Here is a 25,939-nt window from a genome sequence, read left to right on the forward strand (position 1 = left end):
TACTATTTTAAAATTTTATTTTATTTTTATGATGCTGTTCACAATATTTTTTTACATTTAAATTCCGACACCAATCCCACATTATTACACCTACCCACCACATTTTGATTATTCCCGCCCCATCTCCCAAACCCTGCCCCCAAGCAGGACCTGAATAACTTATTTTGTATTGCTTGTTTTGTGAAATCCCCTAAAATGATTCAAAAATTTTTCCTTGGAGGAAAGTGTGTAAAGATTGTTGTATTTCACCCTTGAGTCATTAAACCCTTGTATAAGAAATTACTAAAATATTATTTTATGTAATTAGATACTGAAGTTCTTGTTATATAGTCAAAGATTAATCAACACTGATACTTTTATAGTTGTAGTGCTAACAAATTAGATAAACATTTAGATTTTCACAACTATCTACTCAACATAAAATTTAATTTCTCCCAATAGGACAATTTATAAAAGCATTACAACACTAGTTAAAACCACACATTCAGGGCTTGACTTATGAAAGAGAATATGAAACTTGTAAATTTTTTATTAAGTCACCACGATTTACAAAGAAAGTTATTTGTAGTTAAGTTTCAGGCAGGCATACAGTGTCCTAGCACCAAACCACCACCAGTATCAATTTCCTTCCTCCAGTGTCCCCAGGTTTTCTTCCAACCCACCCTCCTAGCCTGCCTTCTTAACAGGAATATTTGAAACTTCGTTGCTGTCCTTTGGATCTCATACTTTCATTGTTGACTCTATGGTTACTACATATAATTATACCACTACTCTCCACTACCAATTATCCACTGCCCTTGATCCTTGCTATTGGGTTTCCTTCAATGTGCTTCTTTAGGTTTGTAAGCAGGTTTATGAACGTTGCATAAGTGCTGGTGTTTTTTTGAGGGTAGGGGCACATCCTGCCATGTTCAGGACTTGCTTCTGATTCTGCACTCAGGGATCACTCTTGGTGGGCTCAGGGGACCATATGGAGTACCGGATATTCAACCCCTATCAACTGAGGGCAAAGCAAAGTCCCTACCTTCTGTAATATCTCCTTGACACCCATTGCATAAATGTTAATAAGTGCTTCTTGGTCTACTGTTCCATTAACCAATAAATAATGTCCATCTCTGTATCTAATTACTTTCTTTAGGTAGAATGTTGTTTTGTCTGATAAAAGTATGGCTGTCCCAGCTTTTTCTGTCTACCATTGGCTTCTATGATTGTTTTCCACCCTTTCACTTTGAGCCTGTATTTACCCTGTCACATTGTGTTTCCTGAAGGCATCATACAAATGAATTTTGTTTCCTAATCCACCCAGTGACTCTATGCCTTTTTTTGTACCAGAGTCTAGTCCATTGACATTAAGAGAGGTTACTTAAATAAAGGATTGTGTTACCATTTTGTATTGTTTTGTGTGAGGGGAGGAAGTAGTTTTGCATGTGGCCATTTTTTTATATAAATGGTCTTCCAATAATTCTTGCAAGACTGGTTTAGTTATCACAAATCTTGCCAGTGCTTGTTTGTCTAAAATTTTTTTAACCCTCCCTTAATACTATAACAGCTTTGCAGTTAGTGCATTCTAGATTGAAAGTTCTTTTTATTCCATTCAGTACTTTGACTATGTTGTTCCACTATTTTCTTTCTTTTTTGTGAAGTAAGATAGTTTCTATTGAAGCATATTTAGAAGAATGGGAGGGGTAAGTAGATAAAGAGCGAAGTACCTATTTGAAAAAGAACACAGGCTTCTCTAGAGTGGAAATAAGCGAGCAAAGAATCAGTGATAGATAAGTGAGAGAGTGTTACAGAAGGAACACAAAAGTTAAGAGCAAACCTCCACTCTTTCCTTGCTTATATGATATTACATGAGAGATCTGTTGTGATCCTTGTGTTATTTATGTTGTATTATCCCTTCTTTCTGGATGTTTAAGTAGTCTGTCTTTGACTTTGGTTTTAACCTTTTTTGATTATTATTTGTTAGTGTTATTTAGTTTGAGTATATTTTGTACAGTACTTTTTGGGCCTCGTGAATCTGGTACACATGAAACTTTTAAAAAATATGTTCAGTTTGATTTTTATGATTAATATTTTAGTTTTATGGATTTTTTATGGAAAATGGGTAGGGAGTGTCTTATGATGTGATGATCTCTTATACAAGGGTTTAATGGCTCCAGTGCCTTAGTCCCCTGTCCCTGAAAGAGCCTTTAATCATTGCGAAAGACGAGTAAGGAGAGGCTGCTATAGTTGCAGGGCTGGGGTGAATGGAAACGTTACTGGCGCCTGCTTGAGTAAATCGATGAACAACAGGGTGACAGTGATACGGTGATACAGTGATTTTTTAATTATCAGTAACTGAATTTGGTACATTTTTGTTTTAGGAATGCTGTCCTCAGATTCAATGCCATCATCACATTGTACAACAGCCCCAGATAATCCACTTTCCACACTGCCAACAATCTTGCTCTGGTCAACATATCCAAACTATTGTAGGAAATGACTCAGCTTCTACAAATACTGGAAAGGAATTATGCCATGGTGGATCAAGCCATGTACATGATCAGGTAAGATCAGTAATTTTATTCCTTAATAAATAAAATAGTATTTAAAACCTATGCATACTTTGCAAGTATCCACATTAGCTGTTCATCAAAATTGAAGATAGCTTGTAATATGCGTTTTGCAACGTGCATTTTATTGATAGGTAACAATTGTTTAAAAGAACATAAATGTTTATGCCTTAGGGGTACAATATCATCACACTACACCTACCAACAAAGAGGCAGTATTTCCTCTATCAATCCCTATCAGACTCTTTCTTCCAATTGGTATCCTCAGTTGTGTCATCAGAATCTAATTTTAGTTTTCTTTGAACATTGTTCTTTGCTGTTTTTCTTTATATACCACTTATGAGTGACATTATCCATTATTTGTCTTTCTCTTTCGAATTTATTTTGCCAGACATGAAATTCTTTATTCCCATCTATCACTGTATCACTGTATCACTGTTGTCCTGTTGCTCATCGTTTTGCTGGAGCAGGTGCCCACTGTCGCGTTCAGGGTCAGGGAAATGAGACCCATTATTGTTACTGTTTGGGGCATATCGGATATACCACGGGTTGCTTAGTAGGCTCTGCTCTGCGAGATTCTGCATTGCTCTCTTCCAGGAGCTTTGTTTTATAGTCATGTTGTAACATCCATCACTGTATCATTGTCATCCCCTTGTTTGTCGATTCACTCAAGTGAACACCGGTAACGTCTCTACTCCTCCCAGCCCTGAGATATTAGCAGCCACTCCTTACTCGTCTTTCCCAATGATTGGAGGCTCTTTCAGGGTCAGGGGAATAAGACATATCGTTACTGTTTTTGGCATATCGAATATGCCACAGGTAGCTTGCCAGGCTCTGCCCGATAACATTCATATTGTAACAAAACATAAGACTCCATTTTCCTCCTCATAGCTAGCGCAGCAGTATTCCATTGTGTATATATGCTATAATTCTTTAATCCACCTATTTGATTTTGAGTATTTGGCTTCTTTCCAGATCTTGGCTATTTTACTTAGTGTTACAGTGACCTGCATAGGAGCGTTATTGTGTTATTGGGATAGAAATTGAGAAGTGTTGGGAAAGAGAGATAATGAGGTAATTATAATTCTTGCCTAGCATGTGGCTGAGCCTGATTCTTTTCCTGGAACCACATATGATTTTCTGAGGACCACCATGAGTAAAACCTAAGCACAGAGCCAGGAGAAAGCCCTGAGCAATGCCATGTGTGACCTAAAGATGAAAAAGGAAAAGAAGTGAAATTTATACATCACTTGGCACTTTTATTTTTAATTTTCTAGGTTTTTATACTGTTTTCCATAGAAAGTGACTTAGCATATATTCAATGCCACAGTATTTGATGGCATGTTTTTCTCCATATCCCCACCAAGCAAGTTATTTCTAGCCCTTTAGATATAGGTTGTTAGAAACTAAAATATGGGGGTTTTTTTTGCATGTGTGATTTAAACTTTTTTAAAATTTTTATTTTGTTTCAATTTTTTAATGAATCACCATGAGATACAGTTACAGATTTACAAACTTTTGTGATTACGTTTCAGTCATACAATAATTGAGTACCCATCCTTCCACCAGTGCCCATTCTCCACCACCAATGCACCCAGTATCTCTGCCGCCCCCCACCCCCCAGCCCAGCCTCTGTGGCAGGCACATTCCCGTCTACTCTCTCTCTCTCCTTTTGGGTTTTATGTTTCGCAATATGTGAACTAAGTGGCCCCTGATGGAAGAAAATTTTAATAGGGACATATAATTGAAATAAAAGATTGAAAAAGTACAAATAAAATAACAGTGCTAATGGGTGCATTAAGAAGAAAAGCAGAACCTTTCATGACATTGAATCTTAAGGCATTTCAATGATTCAATGCCATCGATCAGCAAGCAGAAATAAACAAATGGGGTTATATCAAATTAAGTGGCTTCAACACTTCAAAAAGAGATGATGACTGAAGTAAAAAGAAACCATAAAGACTCAGAGAAAAGACTTGCTCACCGTTCACTAATCTGACAAAGGAATAATATCCAAGATATATAAAGTACTTATAAAAACATAACAACAGAAAATAAGCAAGCCCAGATAGAGAAGAGCAACACCAGATAGAGAAATAAGCAACCCCTACTAGAGAATTTTGGGAGGACCCACTTGGATCGAAAGCTGCATGCCGAAAGTAGACTATAGACCGATCATGGTGGTCACTCCTTACCTCTATTGTAAACTACAACACCCAACAGGAGAGAGAACAAAAGGTAATGATGCACTGCTGCAATGGCAGGGTGGGGTGGTGGGGGTTGGGGTCAGGTAGTGGAAGGGATACTGGGAACATTGGTGGAGGCGAATGGGCACTGGTGGAGGGATATAAACAAAATGCAAACATGAAAGTTCATAAGTTTGTAACTGTACGTCATAGTGATTCACTAATAAAAATTTTAAAAAGTAAAAAATTTTAAAATTTAAAAAGTAAAATAAAATAAAATTCTCTTCCATTGATATTTGTCATTTTAGTGATCTCTGTTATGAAAATTTCTTGAGAGACTTCATAAGGGAGATTAGAAGGCTGTGATATACCTAGGTCAACTAGGCTTTTGTATTCATAAACAGATGTAGATGAATTCAATTTCTTCATTAACCCTCATATCATTTGAGGGTTAAGTGTGAAAATCCATGTTCATGTCATCCAGGGCAAGAATTAAGGGCTTAGGGGTTTATGAACACTAATTTCAAAGAGTAAGATGGCTCTGAGTTTGTGTGAATCTCAAAAACTTCAAGAAATTATCAATAACAAGTGCTCTGTAGATGTTCTAGCACTGAGGTCTAAAAGGCCAGAACTTTGACCCAAGTCTAGAAGGCCTGAATTGTATGTCAAACTTCAAGACATTTGAACACAAGGCAATGATCATGATCACAGGATCAATCATGGCCGTGGCAGCAGGCTGATCTTCATAGTTACAAATGTAGCTATAGCATTTTCTCACACCTGGCAGAAACTGTAATAGTCAATGTTCAGAAAACCCGAGTAGCCTCTTGTGGTGAAGTGTTGCAAGTGTTTGTTTGGAAATTGTGGTATTAAGTTCAAGTTCTGCTTCCAGATGTTCAAAACCCCTGTTGTATTTGTGCTTCATGCTTGAATAGAGCTGTATTATATGCATGGTTTTCACAGTCACAGTATCCACTTATAAATCTGTGCCAAGTTAAAATAGGTTTATTGGGCTGGTGAAGAGCCAATATATTTCTTCTACTCCTTTATTATTTGTCACATAGGCCATAGCCAGCATTGATTAGGGTTAATTTCTGCTTCTGGGTCAGGGATCACTCCTTGCAGGGTTTAGGGAACCGTATGTCATATTGGGGATGAAACTTGTGTTGGGTATGTGCAAGGAAAAAGCTCTATCTGCTGTAGTATCTTTCTGGTCCCAAGAACTTTTTCTCTTGGTAATAAACTCTATCCAGCTCAACTCTTTGTCTCAGAACTAGCTTGTGTCCTGAATAAGATAGGACCTCTTGAAAGATTCTGTGATTAATCCATATGTTCATTACAAAATGTTCTCCCTTCATAGGGTATTGTTTACCTGTTTCTTCCTTGACGTTGTCTTATTTTTATATACTCTTTGTTTGGGAAGTGAGGCCATACCCAGTGATACTCAAGGGTCACTCCTCTCTCTCTGTTCTTGGTTCAGTCCTGGTGATGCTTGGGGGAACATGTAGTGGCCCAGGAATCAAACTGGGGTTGACCCATGCAAGCTGTATGCCTTAAGCCCTTTATTACCTCTTTGTCCCAAGACTTATTATATTGTTAAAACAAATTTTCCATGCTCCCTCAGAAATAATTAGGGTCTATTAATAAATTTAATTTATTAATAATAATTATAAAGTTTTCAATTAGTCCATAATTTCTAGTTAACCCTTGTTCTTCAGTAGGTCTGGAAATTGTTCAACATGAAATATTTTCATGAGGTGTGTATTTAACTAAACAATGAATTGTAAATAATATCTGAGATGATTATGATGGCTACTGTTCAAAAACTAATAACTACCTCATTTCTTTGAAAATATGATATACTGACTCAAGTAATTTATGCATTTTACTATATTTCACATAAACAAAATAGAAAAAAAACACTGGAATCTATCACTTTAAACACATCCCACACCCAATGGGTCATACTGCTCTTGCTCAACATATATTCAATTAGAAACATCTATGTTGTTACATATAGGGTTCTTTTAAATTTTCTAAATCTTGGATATCTTTCTGCTATGTTTTGTCATTTCTACAGCACCTTAATGATGCAAGATATGTTTTGGTGTGTATGTACTTGTAATCTCATTCTTCCATTATATAATAATAGTTTAAAATTAATTAATTAGGCAGAATCTTGAAAAGCAGAGCCTAGCAAGCTACCCGTGTGGCATTTGATATGCCAAAAACAGTAAAACAGGCCTCATTCCCCTGACCCTAAATATGACAGGGACAAATGAAACGTTACTGGCACCCACTCCAGCAAATCAATGAACAACACACCAACAGTGATACAGTGAGTGATACTTATTTGGTATCTCCTGGAATAAAATTCTTAATGTATGTTCTGAAGACTTTGGAATAGTGTACATATCTACTATAAAGGTATTAAAGAAATAAAAATATTTCTTGTTGTTTTTAGCTTCAATGTCATGGAGGGTTCTGCCTACATTTTCCTCTGTGTACTTATAGGTTCATGCCTGATGTTGAGGTCTTTAATCCACTTTGATCTGACTTTTGTGCTTGGCATTAGACAGACATCAGAGTTCATTTTTAGCAGGTAGCTATCCAGTTTTCCCAGCACCACTTGTTGAAGAGGCTTTCCTTGTTCCACTTCACATTTCTTGCTCCTTTGTCAAAGATTAAGTGGCTATATATTTGGGTTCTGTGACAGGATATTCAACTCTGTTCCATTGGTCTGTAGGTCTGTTTCTAGCCCAATACCATGCTGTTTTAATTACTACTGCTTTGTAGTAGAGTTTGAAGTTGGGGAAGGTGATGCTACCCATCTTCTTTTCCCCAAGGATTGCTTTAGCTATTCATGGGGGTTTATTGTTCCATATGAATTTCACGAGTGTTTTTTTTATTTGTTTGAAAAATGTCATGGGTATCCTGATAGGTACCACATTAAATTTGTATAGTGCTTTGGGCATTATTGCTATTTTGATAATGTTAATTCTCCCTATCCATGAGCAGGGGATGTCTCTCCATTTCCAAGTGTCCTCTTTTATTTCTTGAAGTAGTATTTTGTAATTTTCCTTGTATAGGTCCTTCACCTCTTTGTTTAAGCTCATTCCAAGAGAATATGGGGAATATTTTCTGCCATGGAGGCAGGGTGAGGGTGGGAAAGGAAGGTATATCATGGATATTGGTGGTAGGGAATGTGCACTGGTGGAGGGATGGGTGTTTGATCATTGTGTGATTGTAACTCAAACATGAAAGCTTTTAACTATATCTCACAGTGAATCAATAAAATTAAATACATATACATAAATATACTTAAAAAATAAAAAATAAAAGAATTTTATAGCACCAAATTACATATATATCATATAATTTCTAAGAATTGAAATTATCACTTTAGTTATAGTTTTCAAGGAAGACCACTAGATATTTAAAAATAATACTTTTGACAAATAATTCTAAAATTATATTTTCTCTGAATATCACATGAAATATTGACCTCTATAATTTCTCTAAGGCAAAATATAAAATGTTTAAAGTTTATATGCTTTATTAGTTAGTAATGATCATTAATCCTCACTCATATGGAATATGAATTATTGAAGCAATTGAAGAAAATAAGAAAATTATAAGGGTTACCAAAGGGGAAGGGGTCAGGAGGATGGGGGAAATTAGAATGATGGTAATGAAATGAAAATTTTGTGGCAGAAGTGGTTACAATTACATGTAAGCAAATTTGTAAAGCTAAGCCCCTGACAATTATATAATATTTTAAACCAACGATAAATTTATGAAAAAAGAAAAGGGCAATAGCTAGAGATTATTTCAATAGTCTCTATGAATTAATGCAATTACAATGGGTCATAAAAGGTTCATATTAGAAAAATGATTTTTTTTTGCTTTTCGGGTCACACCCAGCGATGCACAGGGGTTACTCCTGGCTCTACACTCAGGAATTATTCCTGGCGGTGCTGGGGGACTATATGAGATGCTGGTAATTGAACTCGGGTTGGCCGCGTGCAAGGCATATGCCCTACCCACTGTGCTATCACTCCAGCCCCCTAGAAAAATAATCTTAAAGAAATTGTACTAATCATTTGAAATTGTAATTTTTATAAATTATGTCAAATAGCGACAATTTCATATGACTCAATAAACTTGCTTTGCATCAGTTACCTCATCAAAAAATAGAGAATCATTATCCGTTTCCTACAGAGTTATTGTGAAAATTTCATTGTCTTGTACGCTAAACACTTTCATAGATGCATCAGTGGTAATTGTAGAATAAATTATAACTATTAGTTTTCATAATAATTATTATTTATGGACATTAACTTCTCATGCTAGATAATGAGAAATGCAAGTTGGGTAAGACATAGTCATTTTTCTTATAGGTACTTATTTTCTAAAGAGAAAAATGGAAGCACATGAAACAACACAACTTTCAGTCTTGTCTACTCATAAAGTACAAGAAACATGTTTTTAGATCAGAGAATAGAAGTAATTAATTTCAGATGGAAGATCATAAACACTTTAATAGAGATGGCATGAATTTACTTTGAAGAGTATGCAAAATTTTTATATATTGTGTCATGTTTATTTCATGAAGATCATGTCTTAAGAGGAGTGAATCACATGAACAAAACCATCGATTCAACAAAGTTCTGGGGGTTTCAGAATTATTTTCGATGGAAAATAGAATGCATAGAATGTGTAATATTAGAATGTAAGTTTAAATATTATATTAACACATAAAATGCAAACCACGAGTAATAAGTTAAAAGTTTTGACTTTGTATGGTAGATAATGGAGAGTAAGTAAAGTTTATTGAGTTAAAAAAATGTTGACAAATATGGTTAGGGTAGCTATGTTATAAAATGTATTAGCGTATTGATTTTCTTTGTTTTAGGGCCATACCCAGCTTGGTTCTCCGGGGTCACTCACTGTGGTAATTAGGGAATCATATGGAGTCAAGGATATAACCTGTGGCTGCTGATTGCAAAGCAGACATTTCAGTTCTTTGAATCATCTCCCTGGCCCTAGGTTGTTTTTTTCTCACAATAGTTAGTTGAGGAAGTAATTATTGCCCTTATTAGTCATATCAGGATACAAGTTCAGAGAGGTTAAGGTAAAGGTCTTGTACTTGTAAAGGTCTATGCAACCAGCTGGTGTGAAGCTACTATATATAGAAACATATATACTATATATATATATGTTTCAATATACATATATTGAAACATATATATTCTAGTATATATATAGAAACATATATACTATATATATATGTTTCCTGATTCTAAAACTTATTAAGATACACTTTTTGATTTTAAGTAAGTAATGTAGGAGACCTTGATTAATAGTTTAAACATGAATAGAGTACTAGATTAACTGTCTTTGGGGTGATATTTGGTGATATATTAGAAAGTGGACCAGCTTCAGGTTAAGAGGACCTGGATTACAGTCCAATTTAACTTCTTTTCAAGCTGTGCATCCTTTTTCTGTGTTGGGGCGTGAGAGTGGTGGTAGCCAATATCCTGTGATATTCAGAAATCACTCCTGAAAGTGCTCCGGAGATTATATGTAGTGTCAGGCATTGAATCTGGGTAAAAGTTGTGCAAGGCAAGTAAATCCTGTACTCTCTTTCCACCCTTACTCTAAATTTTATAAGTACTGTCTCTGGAGCCGGAGTGGTAGTACAGCAGGTAGGCATTTGCCTTTCATACAGCCAACCTGGGTTTGATACCTAGTACCCAATATGGTCCCCTGAGCCCACCATAAGTATTTTATGTGTGCAGAGCCAAAAGTATGACACTGCTGAGTGTGACCGCTGAGCAATAAATTTTAAAATAATAAATAAATAAATAAATAAATAAAAATAACGTCTCTCAGAAGCATCTTTATCCATAATATTTTGGTAGCAATGTTTACCTCACAAGGTAGAGTAACTAAATGAAAATCTATGTTGAAAATGCTTCATAAAATTTCTAAATTACATATGATAAAGTGTCATCAAAATAAAACTCTGCAGAAATTTACTTATCTTGAACCATCCTTGCACCCAATTCACCCGTGTAATGAAGTCCATTTGATTGTGGTGTATGACTTTTTTGATATGCTGCTGGATTTGGATTGGTAAAATTTTGATACAGATTTTTGCATTGAATTTTACCAGGTATGTTGGTCTTAGATTTTTTTATAGAAGTATTTCTGCTTGCTTGCATATTAGTGTAATGTGAACTTCCCAGGAAGTGTTAGAATGAATTTCTATTTCTTCAATGTTTTGGAAGAGTTTAAGAGTTTAAGGGAGTAAGTTTTCTTTGAAAGTTTGATGTTCTAACACAAGTGAACTCATCTGTACCAGTAGTTTTGTTCTTGGGTAGATTATTCTTAATGACTGTTTCAATTTCTTTGTGATTTACTTGTTCAGGCTTTCTACTTCCACTTTATTCAGTTTGGAGAGATTACATGATTCCACAAATATGCCCACTTCTAGGTTCTCCAATTAAAAAGCATAAAGTTCTTCATAGTAATCTCTCATATTTTGAATGTTTGGAGGATCTGTTGTAATTTCTTCCTTTTAATCTCTTGTCAAATTTATTTGGACATTTTCTCTTATTTTCCTCATAAGTTTTGATAAAGATTTGTCTATCTTGATTATTCCAATAATAATTATTAATAATAGTATTATTTCTATAATATTATCTCAACAATATTATTATTAATCACTAGCTTGAGTGATTCTTTGTGTTCATTTTGTAGTTTCTATACTATTGATTTCTGCTCTGGTGTTTATTTTTCCTCTTCTTGTACAATTTTGGGGCTTATTTTTTTCTTTCTTTGAGATGTATGTTTAGGATGTTCATTTGGGCTTTTTCTTATTTCTGAGTACATGCATAAATTGCTATGAATTTTCCCTTCATCACAGATTTTGCTGTATCCCCTAGATTCTTATATTTTTTAATCTTCATTCTTATTAGTTTCAATGAGTATGTTTTCTTCCTTTACTTCTTTGATGCAACTTGTATTTAGCACTGACTTGTTCGACTACCAAGTGTTGGAAATTTCGCCCATCTTTCTGTGGTTAATTTCTGCTTCCATGAGGCAGGAGTTATAAACCACAGAAGCCATACTTAATAATTTGTCTGTCAAGGAAGCAAACTGGGGGGTGTAAGGAAGTGTGTGTGCGGAGATGGGAGGGAACCCAGGGACAGTGGTGAAAGGAAGTTGACACCAGTAGTTGGACTGATGCTGAAACATATTTTGCCTCAATTGTTAATACCTTTGTAAATCAATGTGTCATAATTAAACATAAAAATCAAGCAAAGGAGGGGAATCAAGCATTTGTAGTTCATAGAACACGCTTTTAATGCAGCAGGTAGGGCATTTGCCTTGCATATGACCAACCCAGGTTCAATCCCTTGCAACCCATATGGTACACTTAGCCTGCCAGGAGTGATCCCTGAGTGGAGAGTCAGGCGTAATCACTGAGCACTGCTGGGTGTAGCTCAAAAACAAAACAAAACAATAGGAGCTACAGAGAGATGATTGTGAGAGATTATTTCAGTAGTTTAGCCTAGAATGATGACAGTAGGAAACAAGTGCGATTCAATCATTTATTATCAGAAGTGAAACAAATCCACAGGAATAATAATTTTGTAAAGGGTGAAGAAAGATAGTACAACAGGTAAGGCACTTGCCTTGTATGCAGACAATCTGGGTTAAATCACCCTGGAGTAATCACTGAGTATAGAGCCAGGAGTAAGCGCTGAGCACAACTGGGTGTGCCCCCAACCCCAAAAATTGTTCAGTGGTAGTAATAAGGTTAACATAAACTTTTCTTAACTTATTACAACTAATTTTATATTGACAAGAGTATTTTGCATATTTTAAGAAAATGGGCAGAATATGATAACAAATATATTTCTTCATATTTTGTTATATAACACTTTGATCTTCCTATTTAGCTTTGTTAAATTCTGGAGGCTTTTTAAATAACAATTTACTTTCCCTAAAAATTACTATAAACTTGAAGAGTTTCTGAAAATATATTAGGTAATGATCTTAGAGCTAGTAATTCACTTGTATGAATTGCATAGGGTTTTGATCATTTCTAAGCAGAATAAAGACAGAGTAACTTGATTTTGTAGTTGCCATGAAGAAAAGAGGACAGAAAAAAGTTTACTCATCTATGCTCCTTGGTATTAATCTGTTCTCTTTAACTATGACACATGGGTGTAAGATTGTCTCTAAAGTAATACTGCAAACATAATTTATTTTTGGTTTTCTACTGTCACTATCTTTACTATTCATTTCCAAGTTATAATCCAGGACTAAGAAAGTGACTTCAACAACTGGAATCCATGCTTTGCATGCTCGAGGCCTTAGTTGGATCCCTGAAACTACATGTGCTCACAATCACTGCCAGGAGCAACCCTCAAACATTAATATAGGAAAAACTCCCAAGAACTGTTGGATGTGGCCTAAAACAAAAAAAAATCACTAAATTTCCCAGACTACAGTCTTCAGGCCAGGTTAGGTTTTCCTAACTCCAATAAATTTCTTTTCAGTTACTTCTTTTTAGGTCATGACAGAGCTTGTTCCATGACTGTGCTCTTAGACTGTTATGCTTCTTATGACACTTAAGCTATCCCATGTCAAAGCCAAGGTAGCTTAAGGCTTGTGCCAGGTTTTCCCAAGCCCCTGCTGTGCCCCACGTTTGGGGGGTGGTGTAAGGAAATAAGGTCAATGTAAGGGCAACTGAGATTTAAGTCAAGTAAATACGACAGATACTCATAAATAAATATTTCAGAGTCAATTCACTTCTATGCTGAAAAATATAGCATTAAATGTCTTCCTGTGTCTATATGAAAAGGACATTTCTCTAAAATAAAAATATGCAAAGGATGGGGGCTGGAGAGATAGCACAGCATGTAGGGCATTTGCCTTGCACGCAGCCAGCTCGGGTTTGATTCCCAGCATCCCATATGGTCTCCCAAGCACCGCCAGGAGTAATTCCTGAGTGCATGAGCCAGGAGTAACCCCTGTGAATCGCCGGGTGTGACCCTAAAAGCAAAAAAAAAAATAAAACAAAAAAACCCAAAAAATATGCAAAGGACATAAAGGAAAGAGCAAAGCAATATTTCACTTACATATAAAAATCCAGAGCCATCAGAAGGTTTGACTTTATAAGTGACCTTGTCTGATTTGGAGATATTTGTGATCAACAGATAGGGGAATAAGAACAAAAAGCAGAGATTAAAGATCAACACTGAGGATTGGCAGTGCCCATAATAGATAGTGTATGACCCCAGGGGCACTGTAATTGGGATAATTCAATTAACCTAAGTTCCCTGCTGGAGGAAAATGGACAACCCAATATTAAACCGAACATGCTTGGAACTACATCCAACAATTGACACTTGGTTTTTACTGTATTCTAGCTACTATACTAATCTCTACAATGAACAATGCTGTGCACATATCTTTCAGAATTAATGTTTTTTCCCTTTTATGGAATTTCCATACATTTTCCCATAGAGGCTGAACCAGACAACATTCCCAGAAGTAGTGAATCCTTCCACACCACATCCCCACCAACACTGTTTCCAGTCTTTTAGATATATGTCATTCTGTCTAGTGTGAGATATCTCATTTTTCCACAAATTTATTTTATTAAAGCATTGTGGATTCCAAAGTTTTCATTGTTGAGTTTTGGGCAGACAGTATTCCATCACTAATCTCATCACCAGTGTCTTTTGTACCTGGGTTTTTGGGTCACGGTGTGAACAGACACAGAGTCAGAGAGACAGTAATTGCAAGTGCAAAGAAGCTTTATTCCAGTTAACTGGGGTCAACTATCTCATCCACAAAGTGGTCTCTTGATAGAGACCCCGACTTCCAAGTGCAAGCAGTTTATATAGGTTCCAAGGTTGAGCAAGCACTATGATAACAGTGACCAAGCAACAATTGTCAGCGATTAGTCAACATTTGATAATAGTAAGTTTCTGGTTGTTCCAAAAAAAAAATGGACATAGTGATACCTCAAGACCAGTTAGATGATCTAGCAGTTCCTTATCAGAAATTGCAAGTTCAATGTCTAGGAAACAGAAACTTAGGCCTAGTAAAAACTTAACATTAGCTGTGGTCTGTCATGGCTGCAGTCTGGCTCTAGGTCTGGCTTTTGGATACCTAACATTTCAACTTGCCTTCACCAGTGTTACAGGGTTCCCTCTCCTCCCCCTACTCCACCTGCCAAACCCAGCCTCCTATCTTGAGAAGCACTTTTTAAGTTTGATTACTCAAGTTTGGGTATCATGATTTAACTGTTGTTGATTGTGCAGTTTGGATATTTAGCTCTATCATTACTTGATACCACCAATATACTTGAATGCCCTTGACCTCTGCTACTTTGCTATTGGTCTATCTCTTCTCCCTTAAGCTTCACTCATTTCTGTCCTTCTCCTTCCTATACTCTGGGGCCAAGGGTGACCTAGGCATCCTCCCTTGAAGCCACTGCATTGCCTCATCCAGTTACTCTAAATACAGCATTTAAGTTATTTCATCCTATGTTGATTCTTCTTCTTGCTTATTTCACTTAACATGAATATCTCATTGTTTTGATTTACATTTCCCTGATAATAAATTATTATGAGGACTTTTTTGTATTTCTACTAACAGTCTTTGGGGAAGTGTCTGTTCATATCTCTCCTCACATTTTTATAGGGTTATTTTCTGTGGCTTTTGAGATTTCTGAGTACTTTATCTTGCCCTTTACCAAATGTATTATGTACAAATACTTTGTCCCATTCTGTAGAATGTCTTTTACATCTAGCTTGAGTTTCTTTTGCCATGGAAAACCTTTATGCAATCCTGTTTGTTTTCTTTTGGATTTGTTAAGTTTGCTACTGGAGTCAATTTATTGGAGATAGCACTGAGGTTCATATCCTGGAAGGATTGCCTCTGATTTCATCAATGTAATTTATAGATTACTGTCTAATTAGGAGTATGATAATCTACTTTGAATTAACATTTGTGAATGATATGATATATGGTTCCAATGTCTTTTACTTTTTGTTTTTAGCTACCTAGTTTTCCCAGTACCATTTTTTATGGAGTCTTTCCTTCGTCCACTTAATACATCCATTCCCTTTATCATAAATCTCACAGTTTAACTCTGAGTTCTCAATTATGTTCAACTTGAGAGTCTGCATTTGTTCTCCAAATTTATAGTATAATTTGAAGTCATGAAATATGCATCTGATTCATCCTAATTCCCAAGTCTCACTGCCCTACTAATTTTAGCTATAGACCAATTCATAGATTCTATTGTTTTGGCTATTTGTTGTTCCTATACTAAGAATTTTTATATTCTGTATATGAGTCAGGTAATTTTGTATCTGTCTCTCTTTCTGTATGACTACACTCAGCATGATAACCTCCAGTTTTATTCACATAAAGCAAGTTGTCTAATTTTGTCTTTTCTTAAAACCAGGTAATATTCCACAGTGTATATACCAGAGTGTATATATACACCACAGTTTTTTTATCCATTCATTTATTCTTGGACCTTGGGGTTGTTTTTAGATTTTAGCTATTGTTAATAGTGTTGCATTGAACTAAGAGTCCAGATGCCCAAAAGCCCTTGGGATGAAACAACTAGTGTTGGTGTGGACATGGGGAAAAAGGACCCTCATAGACTTCTGGTGAGAATGTTGTCCTATTCCATGTTTTTGGAAAACACGTCTCAAAAAAAACCTAATAATTCAACTTTCATATGACCCACCATCTCAACTTTGTTTATGTTTAATTTGTACTTTCATGGCATTGTAGTCTGTGAAGATACTTCATATGATTTCTATTTTTGTGAGTTTACATATACTCACATTGCATCCCACCATGTTATCAATCTTGGAGACTGCTCCATGTGCATTAGAGAAAATTTTATATTTGGATAGTAGAGAGTCCTGTAAATTCCCATAGATCTCAATTTTTTCAATTCTTTATTTAGAACTCTTTTTTATTTATTGGTGTTCTGACTGATTAATCTGGCCAATAACAAGGGTGAATACTAAGGTTTTCTAGTGGCTATTGTGTTGTTCTGTATATGTCCTCGGGTATATAGGCATTTTATTTACAAACTCTGCTGCCCCTTCATTCTGTGTATGTATGTTAATAAGAATTAAGTCATCTGATCTATTGATTCCTTAAACAGTATGTTCTGTCCAAACCTATCTCTTGCTAATTTCTTTATCTCAAATGTTAATAACCTAAATATAGGTACGGTTGTCCCTGATTTTTTCTCTCTGAGCCCTTATTTAGTATGAGAATTAAAGTGTATATCTTGTAAGCAGCATAAAAGTGAATTTTGTTTCCTATACATCCACTTACTCTGTGCCTTTTTTTGATAGAAAAGTTCAGTCCTTTGATATTGAGAAAGTATTGATAGGAAACAATTTGTTGCCAGTTTTGTATGGGGATGTTGGTTACTTGTTTTCTTTTTTTCTTTTTCTTTCTTTCTTTTATTTGCTGGGGGGGCTTTATGGGTCATACCTGGTGATGTTCAATCCAGTATAGCTAAATCCCATTTTTTGCTAAATACTAATATTCAAGTTTCATATTATTGTTAAGCAACTGGTATTTACTGATGAATTAATGAATGTTCTATTTTATTTCTTTTTTACTGATGACAACTATTTTGTGTTTGATTATCTGACACATTTTATTTGTGTCTGTTGATATTTTTCTCAATTTTTTTTTTTGCTATTTGGGTCACACCTGGCAATGAACAGGGGTTACTCCTGACTCTGCACTCTGGAATTACTCCTGGCGGTGCCCAGGGGACCATATGGGATGCTGGGAATTTAACCTGGGTCAGCCGCATGCAAGGCAAAGGCCCTACCTGCTGTGCTATTGCTCCAGCTCCTTTTCTCAAAATATTTTGAGGCAAAAACGTGTTATTATTTTATTGATCAACTATACCTGCTCCTTAAAACCTACAATCCAGATGCATAACCCTTTTTGGTCCAAACTTTCAATATCTTCTTACCTTCTGGTCACTGAGCATGTCCTTTGACAGATTCATTGGTGGACTTAAGATTTCCTCTACACTCTTCACTGACTCTGGTTTTGTAATCTATAAGAATGCCATCATTCATACAAATAATCTGGTGACAATGGTTCTAATACCATTTTCTTCTCTTAACCTTCACTGTAATTTATTTCAATTTTTTTTAGTATAGACTTTATGTAAGGTATAGAAAGATTTTTAATGTAAGGTAAGCCAGTATGGAAACACTGAATATATGAAGTAGCTATTTGAATGTGATTTATTATATATTCTAACTTTTTCTTATTAAACCCAGAATCAAAATCTATAAACACATTCCAATACCAGGCTTAAAAAGACTCAGTAGCATGGTTCTTTCATTCATCACACATTTTATAAAAATGAAATTGGCACTCTTTTCAGTCATATTTCTAAGCACTACTGGAAACAAACACATAAGGTGTTGTTTCTTTCTCAAGGAATCTATGTTATTTTTAGAAAAAATTAAGAGCTGTACCTATATTAAATAGTAGACTGGTATGGTCCACAAAGAGAGGCACAGATAAAATGTTATGATAATTTCAAGGATAGAACAAACCAACTTTTTGCGAGTCGAAGAATTATCTTATTTAATCACACAGTGCAAAAGGTACATACACGCATTTCCAGACATACAATAAACAAGGACAGCCTTAAGACTTAACTAGAAGGAGGCAGAGCAAAACTGCAGCGGGTAGGGCATTGCCTTTCATCCAACCCAGATTCTATACTGGTATCCCATATTGTTCTTCCCAGCCTACCAGGAGTGATCCCTGATCACAGAGGTAGGAGTATGCACTGAGCATAACTGGAAGTGGCCCCAAAACAGGAGAAAAATACCTAACTAGGAATAATTTCAGTGTAATTTGTTCAAACTAGTAAACCTATATGGGCTTGGGTTTTGTTTTCTTTAAAAAATCCCTTTCAGTGTTTTTTGTATAATTGGTTTTAAAGCCATAAAATTACTGAGGTGTTGCTTATCCATTAAGTTCTATATTCATCCTGCACATCTGAATGATAGTATAACTGGGTAGGGTATTCTTGGTGAGGTGTTCATATAATTTTCTCCAGAAGAATGATGTAATACCATTTTCTTCTTGCCAGTAAAGTCTCATTTGGGACATCTGCTATGACTTTTAGGAAGCTCCTTTGTAATCATCTCCTTACATTTTGCTGCTCATAATGTTGTCTTTCTTTGGCTTTTGTCATTCTGATCATCATTGTTGTGTTGTAGGGTAATTTCATTTGGGGTTACTTTAATTTGGATCTTTCAGAGTCCCATTTAGATCTATGTACCTACACTCATTTCTGGGAATATCTCAACTATTATTTCTTTGACTAAATTAACAGCACTCTCCTCTTTCTCAGGAACTCGTTATCCTTATATTGTTCCTCTTGAACACGAGTGTTTTTCATTATTGTAAGATATTTATTCAAGCTTCTGTTGTTTTTTAGAGGTTTCCTTCATCTCATCTTGGAATTTGCTGATCTTATTCTCAGGTGCTCTTATTCTGTTGCAAGACTCTTCACTGAGTTTTTTATTTTACCTACCAAACTGTTCAGTTCTGTAACTTCTAGCTGTAGTTTTCTTATTTCTTCTCTCATTCATTCCTGTGAATTGACTACCTGCAACATTGTTCCTTTGAACTCATTAGGCATCCTCATATGGTATCTCTGAATTCCTTATATGAAAGGTTATAGAACTGGTTAGTATTGGAAGAGACTTACTGGCTACTATATTTGCTGAATGAATGAGCTTGGTAGAGTTCTAAACTGCTTTTCATTGATCCTGCTGCAGTCTGGGCATGAGTTTATGTGATTTACCATGGCGCCCCTGCCAAGGTGATCTCTGAGGGAATCAGATGACTGTTTTCCTCCTTCTTGATAGATCCTGCAAGATCTATCCCAGCCAATTTTATTGTTACTAAATAATTGCTTAGAGAATTTTTGTTTTATGACGCTCTGGGGAAGACTTTTAATGCCATTGGTCTTTCCCCTCTTCTCTTTGTAAATTAAGGTTCCATGATTTCTTACTACCACAACTACATTTGTGAGTTTTTCTAAGAGTAACTGATTAGAGCTGTGGTTGTGTTCATGTAGCATAGTATGGCTGAGGGTAGTAAATCCACTGTAGATTCTGTGAATTTACAGTGTCAATGTGTGTTCTGTGTGAGATATGGACGTGGGAAGTATCACATGGCCACTAGTATGGATGCATGTTACCATGATTCCTGAAAAAGGATCCTGTTGCTCTGGGGGCACAGCTAAATAACAGGGTCATGTGTGCCCCCAAGGCCCTAATTGGGGCTTTTTAATCTAGGAAAAATATAGCTTGGAAATGGAATTCTGGTGCTCTCTCTCAGCTCATCACAAAGTGCTATCCCACTGGATCTTGCTTTAATGGTACTCAAATTAGGAAAGAAAATTCCTCATCACTTTCCTTACAACAAGTATCTACTTAATGCCTACTGTATGTGGACACTATTCTTAATGCTATAATTAATATACATCTACACATATAATAATATGTATATACGAAAGGGTGAAACATTACTTACTACTTTTCTACCTTAAGGTGTCTTTTGCTGGAAGATGTCAATTTTTCATTTAATGCTACTGCTTTTTCTCTAGTTAATTAAAATTTATTGCCTAAACTTCAGGCATATTTTGCATAGTGTCACACTAAGAAAATAAAACTATAGTTTTAAATTCTGACCCAGCTTCTCCAAAATAATGCAACTAGAGATATTGCATGAAACTAATAAAACAAACACAACTGCCATCTGAAGAAGCAATATTGTGTAGTGGTTATAAGACAGAATAATCTCATTCAATGTTTATTTAAAAGTCATAGCACAGTGTCTGCTACATCATAAGGGATAAATATTATCATCTATTATCTTTTATCAAAGTGAAATAACTTTCCTTTCATAAAATTTAATGACTTTATTTAGTTAACAAGCACAGACACCTCGTTTATTTAAATTATTTTTGTCCTGGACTCTGTGTTTTATTTAGCTGTCTAAATCTGTCATTAAAAAATCACATAAATAAACATTAGTAATAAAATAAAAATTTATGTTAGCAGAAAATCATAATCCTGGAAGCTCAATTCACGTAAAGTACAATGACATGAATGTGCAAAATTATTTTAAGATATTTGAGACCATAAATTATCTATGTCAAATTAATCAAAGAAGAAAATATGATTTCCACAGAATGATGATGTTACTATTATAAGCTAAGAGAATATACAGAATCTAAACATATCAATTTGGTTGCTCAGTGATTCTAATATGGAAACTTAATATTTGGGCATATTTTGCTAAATATTGAGCCCTTTCACTTGGGAAAGTTATTTTATAGTGACACACAGGAAGGTAAATAAAGAGGGGGCCGACTATCTAGCCAGCTACAGCAATGAAATTTCTTGGTTATATGGAATGATGTTTACATGATAGATTTTTTCTCTTAATGAGTTATCTTGATTTTTCAAATAATATTTGATCTTGTGATTTTATATATCTTCCAACTTGGTGAATATATAGATACCCCACAAGAGTAATAGGGCATGAGCAGTAAAAGCAGATCTATTCATTATAAATATTAATAAAGAGTTTTAAAATTTTATTTCATTTATTGGGAGGGAGTTTACTGCCAATATCCAAAAATCCAGGAAAAACTCAACTTTCAATATCCAACTCTACAAATTCAGTTTAATTGTTTAAATTACTCATCTTAATTTGGAAAGAATGTGCTAGTGATCAACACAATGGCCTTGATGAAAGACAGGTTATACTCTTTTTGGTTTACTTAACAATTGTTGGTTGGCTGTTTTAAAAAACAACCTTGTAAGAAAATTCTTTGGCAAAAGAAACATGCGCTAAAACTAAATGACAGCTGAGTGGGAAAAATATTTGTACTCAACATATCAGATAGATAGTTGATATCCAGGATATATAAGTACTCACAAGGATCAACCAAAAACAACAACAACAAAAAAACCAATCAGTATACCTCATAAAAATGGAGAGAGGAAATGAATATATACTTTCCTGAGAAAGACCAATGGATGCCCAACAGGCATATGGAAAATGTTCATTGTCACTTGTTATTAGGGAAATTCAAATCAAGATAATAAGAAACCATATTACACCATTGAGAATGGCACATATGAAAAATAATGGGAACAATCCATTGGCAGGGATGTGGTGAAAAAAGCGTCCCATCCACTACTAATAAGAATATTGTCCTCTCCAACCTCTATGGAAAACAGTATTGAGGATTCTCAGTAAAGTCAGAATTGAGTTCCCATATGACCCAGCAATTCCAATTTTGAGTATATGAATATCCCCAGAACAGAAAAAAACTTTCATTCAAAAGGACATATGCACACCATTATTCATTGCAGCACTCAGTATAGTAGCTAAGATTTGAAACCAACCTAGATATCCTAGGACAGATTAGTGGATCCTGAAGATGTGGTATATATATACACAGTGAAATATACACATCTGTAAAGAAGGATGAAATCATACAATTTGTAACAACATGGAACTAGAAGATACTTTAAATGAAGTAAGGCAGAAGAAAATGTATAAACATAGGATTTATCACTTATATGCGGTGGTTAGAATAACTGAATTAGAGAATACAATTGTTTAATGCAGGAGTGGGGATTCCTAGATCGCTGCTAACTCGCACTATAGGGAGCAGAAGGAAATAAATACAATTCGGGGGTGTGAGGAGAGAAGAGACAGATGAGAAGCAATGGGGGCAGGGGTCAAGGAGATTCAGGTACATCGGTGGAGTTAAGGAGTGATAGAGATAAATATCCAAACCATGAAGTCAACAAAACCTGAAATTATGAGATATAAACTCAACAGTTGAACTATAAAAGGTGCTTGTCAAGAGGGCAGGCTGGGTGGGAATGGAATATAGTAGGGTACCAGGGAACATAAGGAGAAGGATTGTTGCTGGAACATTGTCTAAATTAGAGCTATTATTAACTTTGTAAATCATAGTGCTTTAATAAAAATAAATTAGAAAAAGAAAAAAATTCTTTCCAGAATCAGATCACAGTTAGAGTTACTTATAATCAGCTAGATGACCTCTCATAACGGCTATTACCAAGCAATTATAGGTTAATCTAAATGTGATGAAAGATAGCATAAAGTATTATCCACTATTTACTCATACATTTTTTCTATATGAGCAACAATCAGTAGTGCTGGTGGTCTGGGACCATGCCTGGAAATCTACAGACCTAACAGTTTGGTGTTCAGCACAGAAGTTCTTGTAGAACACCAGTATTATACTCATCATATACATAGGGGTTAAAGCAGTACCAGGCATTAAATTCAGAATTCTATTTATGCTGGACATGTGTGCTGCTACCACTTTATATGCTTATTTAAATTTATGTTTATTTATATTTGAAGTATGAAGAAGATAGCAAGAATGAGATTTTTATATGTAAAATAATATGAAAAACTCAAAGGAGTTAAAGACAAAGGCCTAGTTTGATAACATATTTTCAGAATTCATAGTGGTGGTATTTAGAAATGAAAGTCAAAGAATGGGCAAGATACGGATACACATTAAAAATGAGAGAAAATGTTTGAAACAGTGAAATATATGAGCACAAAGTTTAAAATAAAAAGTTGTGTATCTAGGAAAATGAAATCAATTTAATAGTTTTATGTAGATATACACAATTTGCTACTTACATAACTTTTACACATTCTATGTGATTATGTAAACCATACCAGTTTATCTACCAACTCATTCCTTTATGTTGGAAATTTTACAATGTTTAGGAGATAAATATTACTTAAGTAGGAGAGCAACTTCAAGAGGCACATGCATAATAGAACATTGTGATAATACAGTTTCTTCATTCAAATGTTTGAAGGTGTTAAATATATCTTAAAAGCCATTATAATACTCTACTGTTTTTTACACCCAGTTCTTCTGCTTATATGTGTTTTATTAATGGCTTAATATTTCATAGACATGATGATAAAACCCCATATTTACTTTGAAATCTTTCCTTAGCTTGCGTAGCTTTTTAGGGGTCTGCTCCTCAGATGATAGATTGAAAAGGAAATATCAGTGGTTAAATTTCAGTTTTACAAATATTATATGTATATGTATGTATATATGAAGTTAGGCTAAATTTGCTTGCAAGGCATCTGTAGTCTCAAATACAATACCAAGCATAATATGAAATCTAACCCAAGTATTAAAACTCAGATATGATTTTTTGATGAATGGGGGAAAAGTGTTCAGTAATATTAAAAGGTTAATGTCATAAATATGAAACTAATAGAACAAATCTTCATTTAGATGCTTCTTATAGTATTTTGTCTTTGGGACTTCAAATGTCTCTGAAAACTATATATTATCTCTACTTGGCACACTTCCCATGTCAGACTAACTAAATATTTAATCCAAAATAAAACTATGAAGTGACTCCAGTAAGAAACACAGAAAATCATTGACTTGAGAAACTTAACTTTAAAATATATTAAGTCAAGCTGACCTTCATGAGAAGATACAACTCCAAATAAAAGTAATTCCATAGTTAGTACAATTCGAATAATTTAGTTTTTCTACAGAAAAAAATAAGAAAGCCATATGGTGATAATGAATAATTCAGTGTTGATCTACTGATTCAGCTGTTTTATTTAGCATCTGCATTCAAAAAATTTATGTAAATTATCTAAGTTTGCTTTTATTATATATAGACACAAGTGAAATGAAATTCAAAATGTTGTGGTGATTTGGCCATTCATTTAAATTCCTTTCATGTTGAAATATATATACCCCAAATAAAAAAATTGTGGCAGTTTGTAATTAACTTGTATTGTTATTTCACTTTTTATTTTTATTCCGTTTTTAAAAAGTTTGCCATAAATTCATCTGTGAATTAGAAACACTTAAAATTTTTATAAATATTTCTCTACAGGTGATAATTCAGGATGATGGCCCTGAAAAATTGGACCCTAAATATTTTGGAGAGTTGCTTGCTGATCTAAGTCGTAAAAATACAGACCTATACCACTGCTTATTAGAACATTTGCAGAAAATTGGAGGAAGGTATTGTATAGACATAATTGTTTTATGTCACTATCAATATCTTATAATATTATTGAATTATCTTTCCCTCTGCCCTCTTACTACTGTTGTAGCTATAATGAACAAGGTGCTCACATATATCCACATACAAGTGTGTCGCACACACACTCACTTGTGTTGCTCAGAGGCGATCACACTCTTTTGGTAGAGATGTTTGCACATGTGCTCCACAGTGATCATATTCTTTAGCATGTGCTCACTGGGTATCCCACTTTTAACCCAAATCATACACAATTGGCTGAAATACAGTCACGAGGTCACGTACTTTGTTATGGTACTGAGAGTACCAAACAGCAGAGTTCCTGGAACCACTTCATTTGTGGGGAGATCAAACTTGCAGCTTCACACTTGCAAGACTTCTGCTTTTTCCACTGATCCATCCTCAGTCCCTCTATATTGCAGTATATGGGGAGTGTGCTTTAGGCCACACATGGTTGTACTCAGAAATAATCACTTACTCCTGACAGTACTGGGGGGACGATATACAGTTTTTAAGAATGAACCAGGGTCACACATAAGGCACATGTAAGTGTCACATATACAGGCACGCACCTCACCTTCTGTGCTATTTTTCCAGCCCTGTGTCTCTAGTATTTCTAATAGATTTATTATGAGTAACTGTTTTGAATTCTCAGCAAAACTCTAGTACTTTGAATGGAGAAACACGAAGCACAAGTAAGTCTGAGTAAATGTCTCCATTTAAGAGATAATATACTTCATAAAGGTCATCAAAATATCACATCAACACCTTCAAAATCTGCAAAGTATAAAATTTAATTCCAAGAGTATTAAAAATACAAAATATAAATGCATTAAAAGAAATAAAATGCCTTTATTAACACTCCAGAATTGAGAATGCTACAAAAAAGTATGATATTTACAAATTGTCAAAAGTTTTGTTTCTGATCATATTATGAAAATAAAAATTATCCACAGAAAGAAAACTAAAAGTACTTCAAATGCATATTCTC

The 25,939-nt window shown here is 34.8% G+C and overlaps 1 protein-coding gene across 1 annotated transcript in view; it reads left to right on the forward strand.

The window, feature by feature from the left end:
• The window catches only part of POF1B (POF1B actin binding protein), a 108,569-nt gene that overhangs the window by 36,983 nt on the left and 45,647 nt on the right, over positions 1–25,939 (forward strand). The window contains exons 5-6 of the mRNA XM_055122301.1: positions 2,364–2,546; positions 24,799–24,929. Of these exons, the coding sequence (XP_054978276.1) occupies positions 2,364–2,546; positions 24,799–24,929 (314 nt within the window). The remainder of the gene's footprint in view (positions 1–2,363; positions 2,547–24,798; positions 24,930–25,939) is intronic.

The sequence above is a fragment of the Sorex araneus genome, chromosome X (genome assembly GCF_027595985.1).
Source record: "Sorex araneus isolate mSorAra2 chromosome X, mSorAra2.pri, whole genome shotgun sequence".
Classification (NCBI taxonomy): Eukaryota; Metazoa; Chordata; class Mammalia; order Eulipotyphla; family Soricidae; genus Sorex; species Sorex araneus.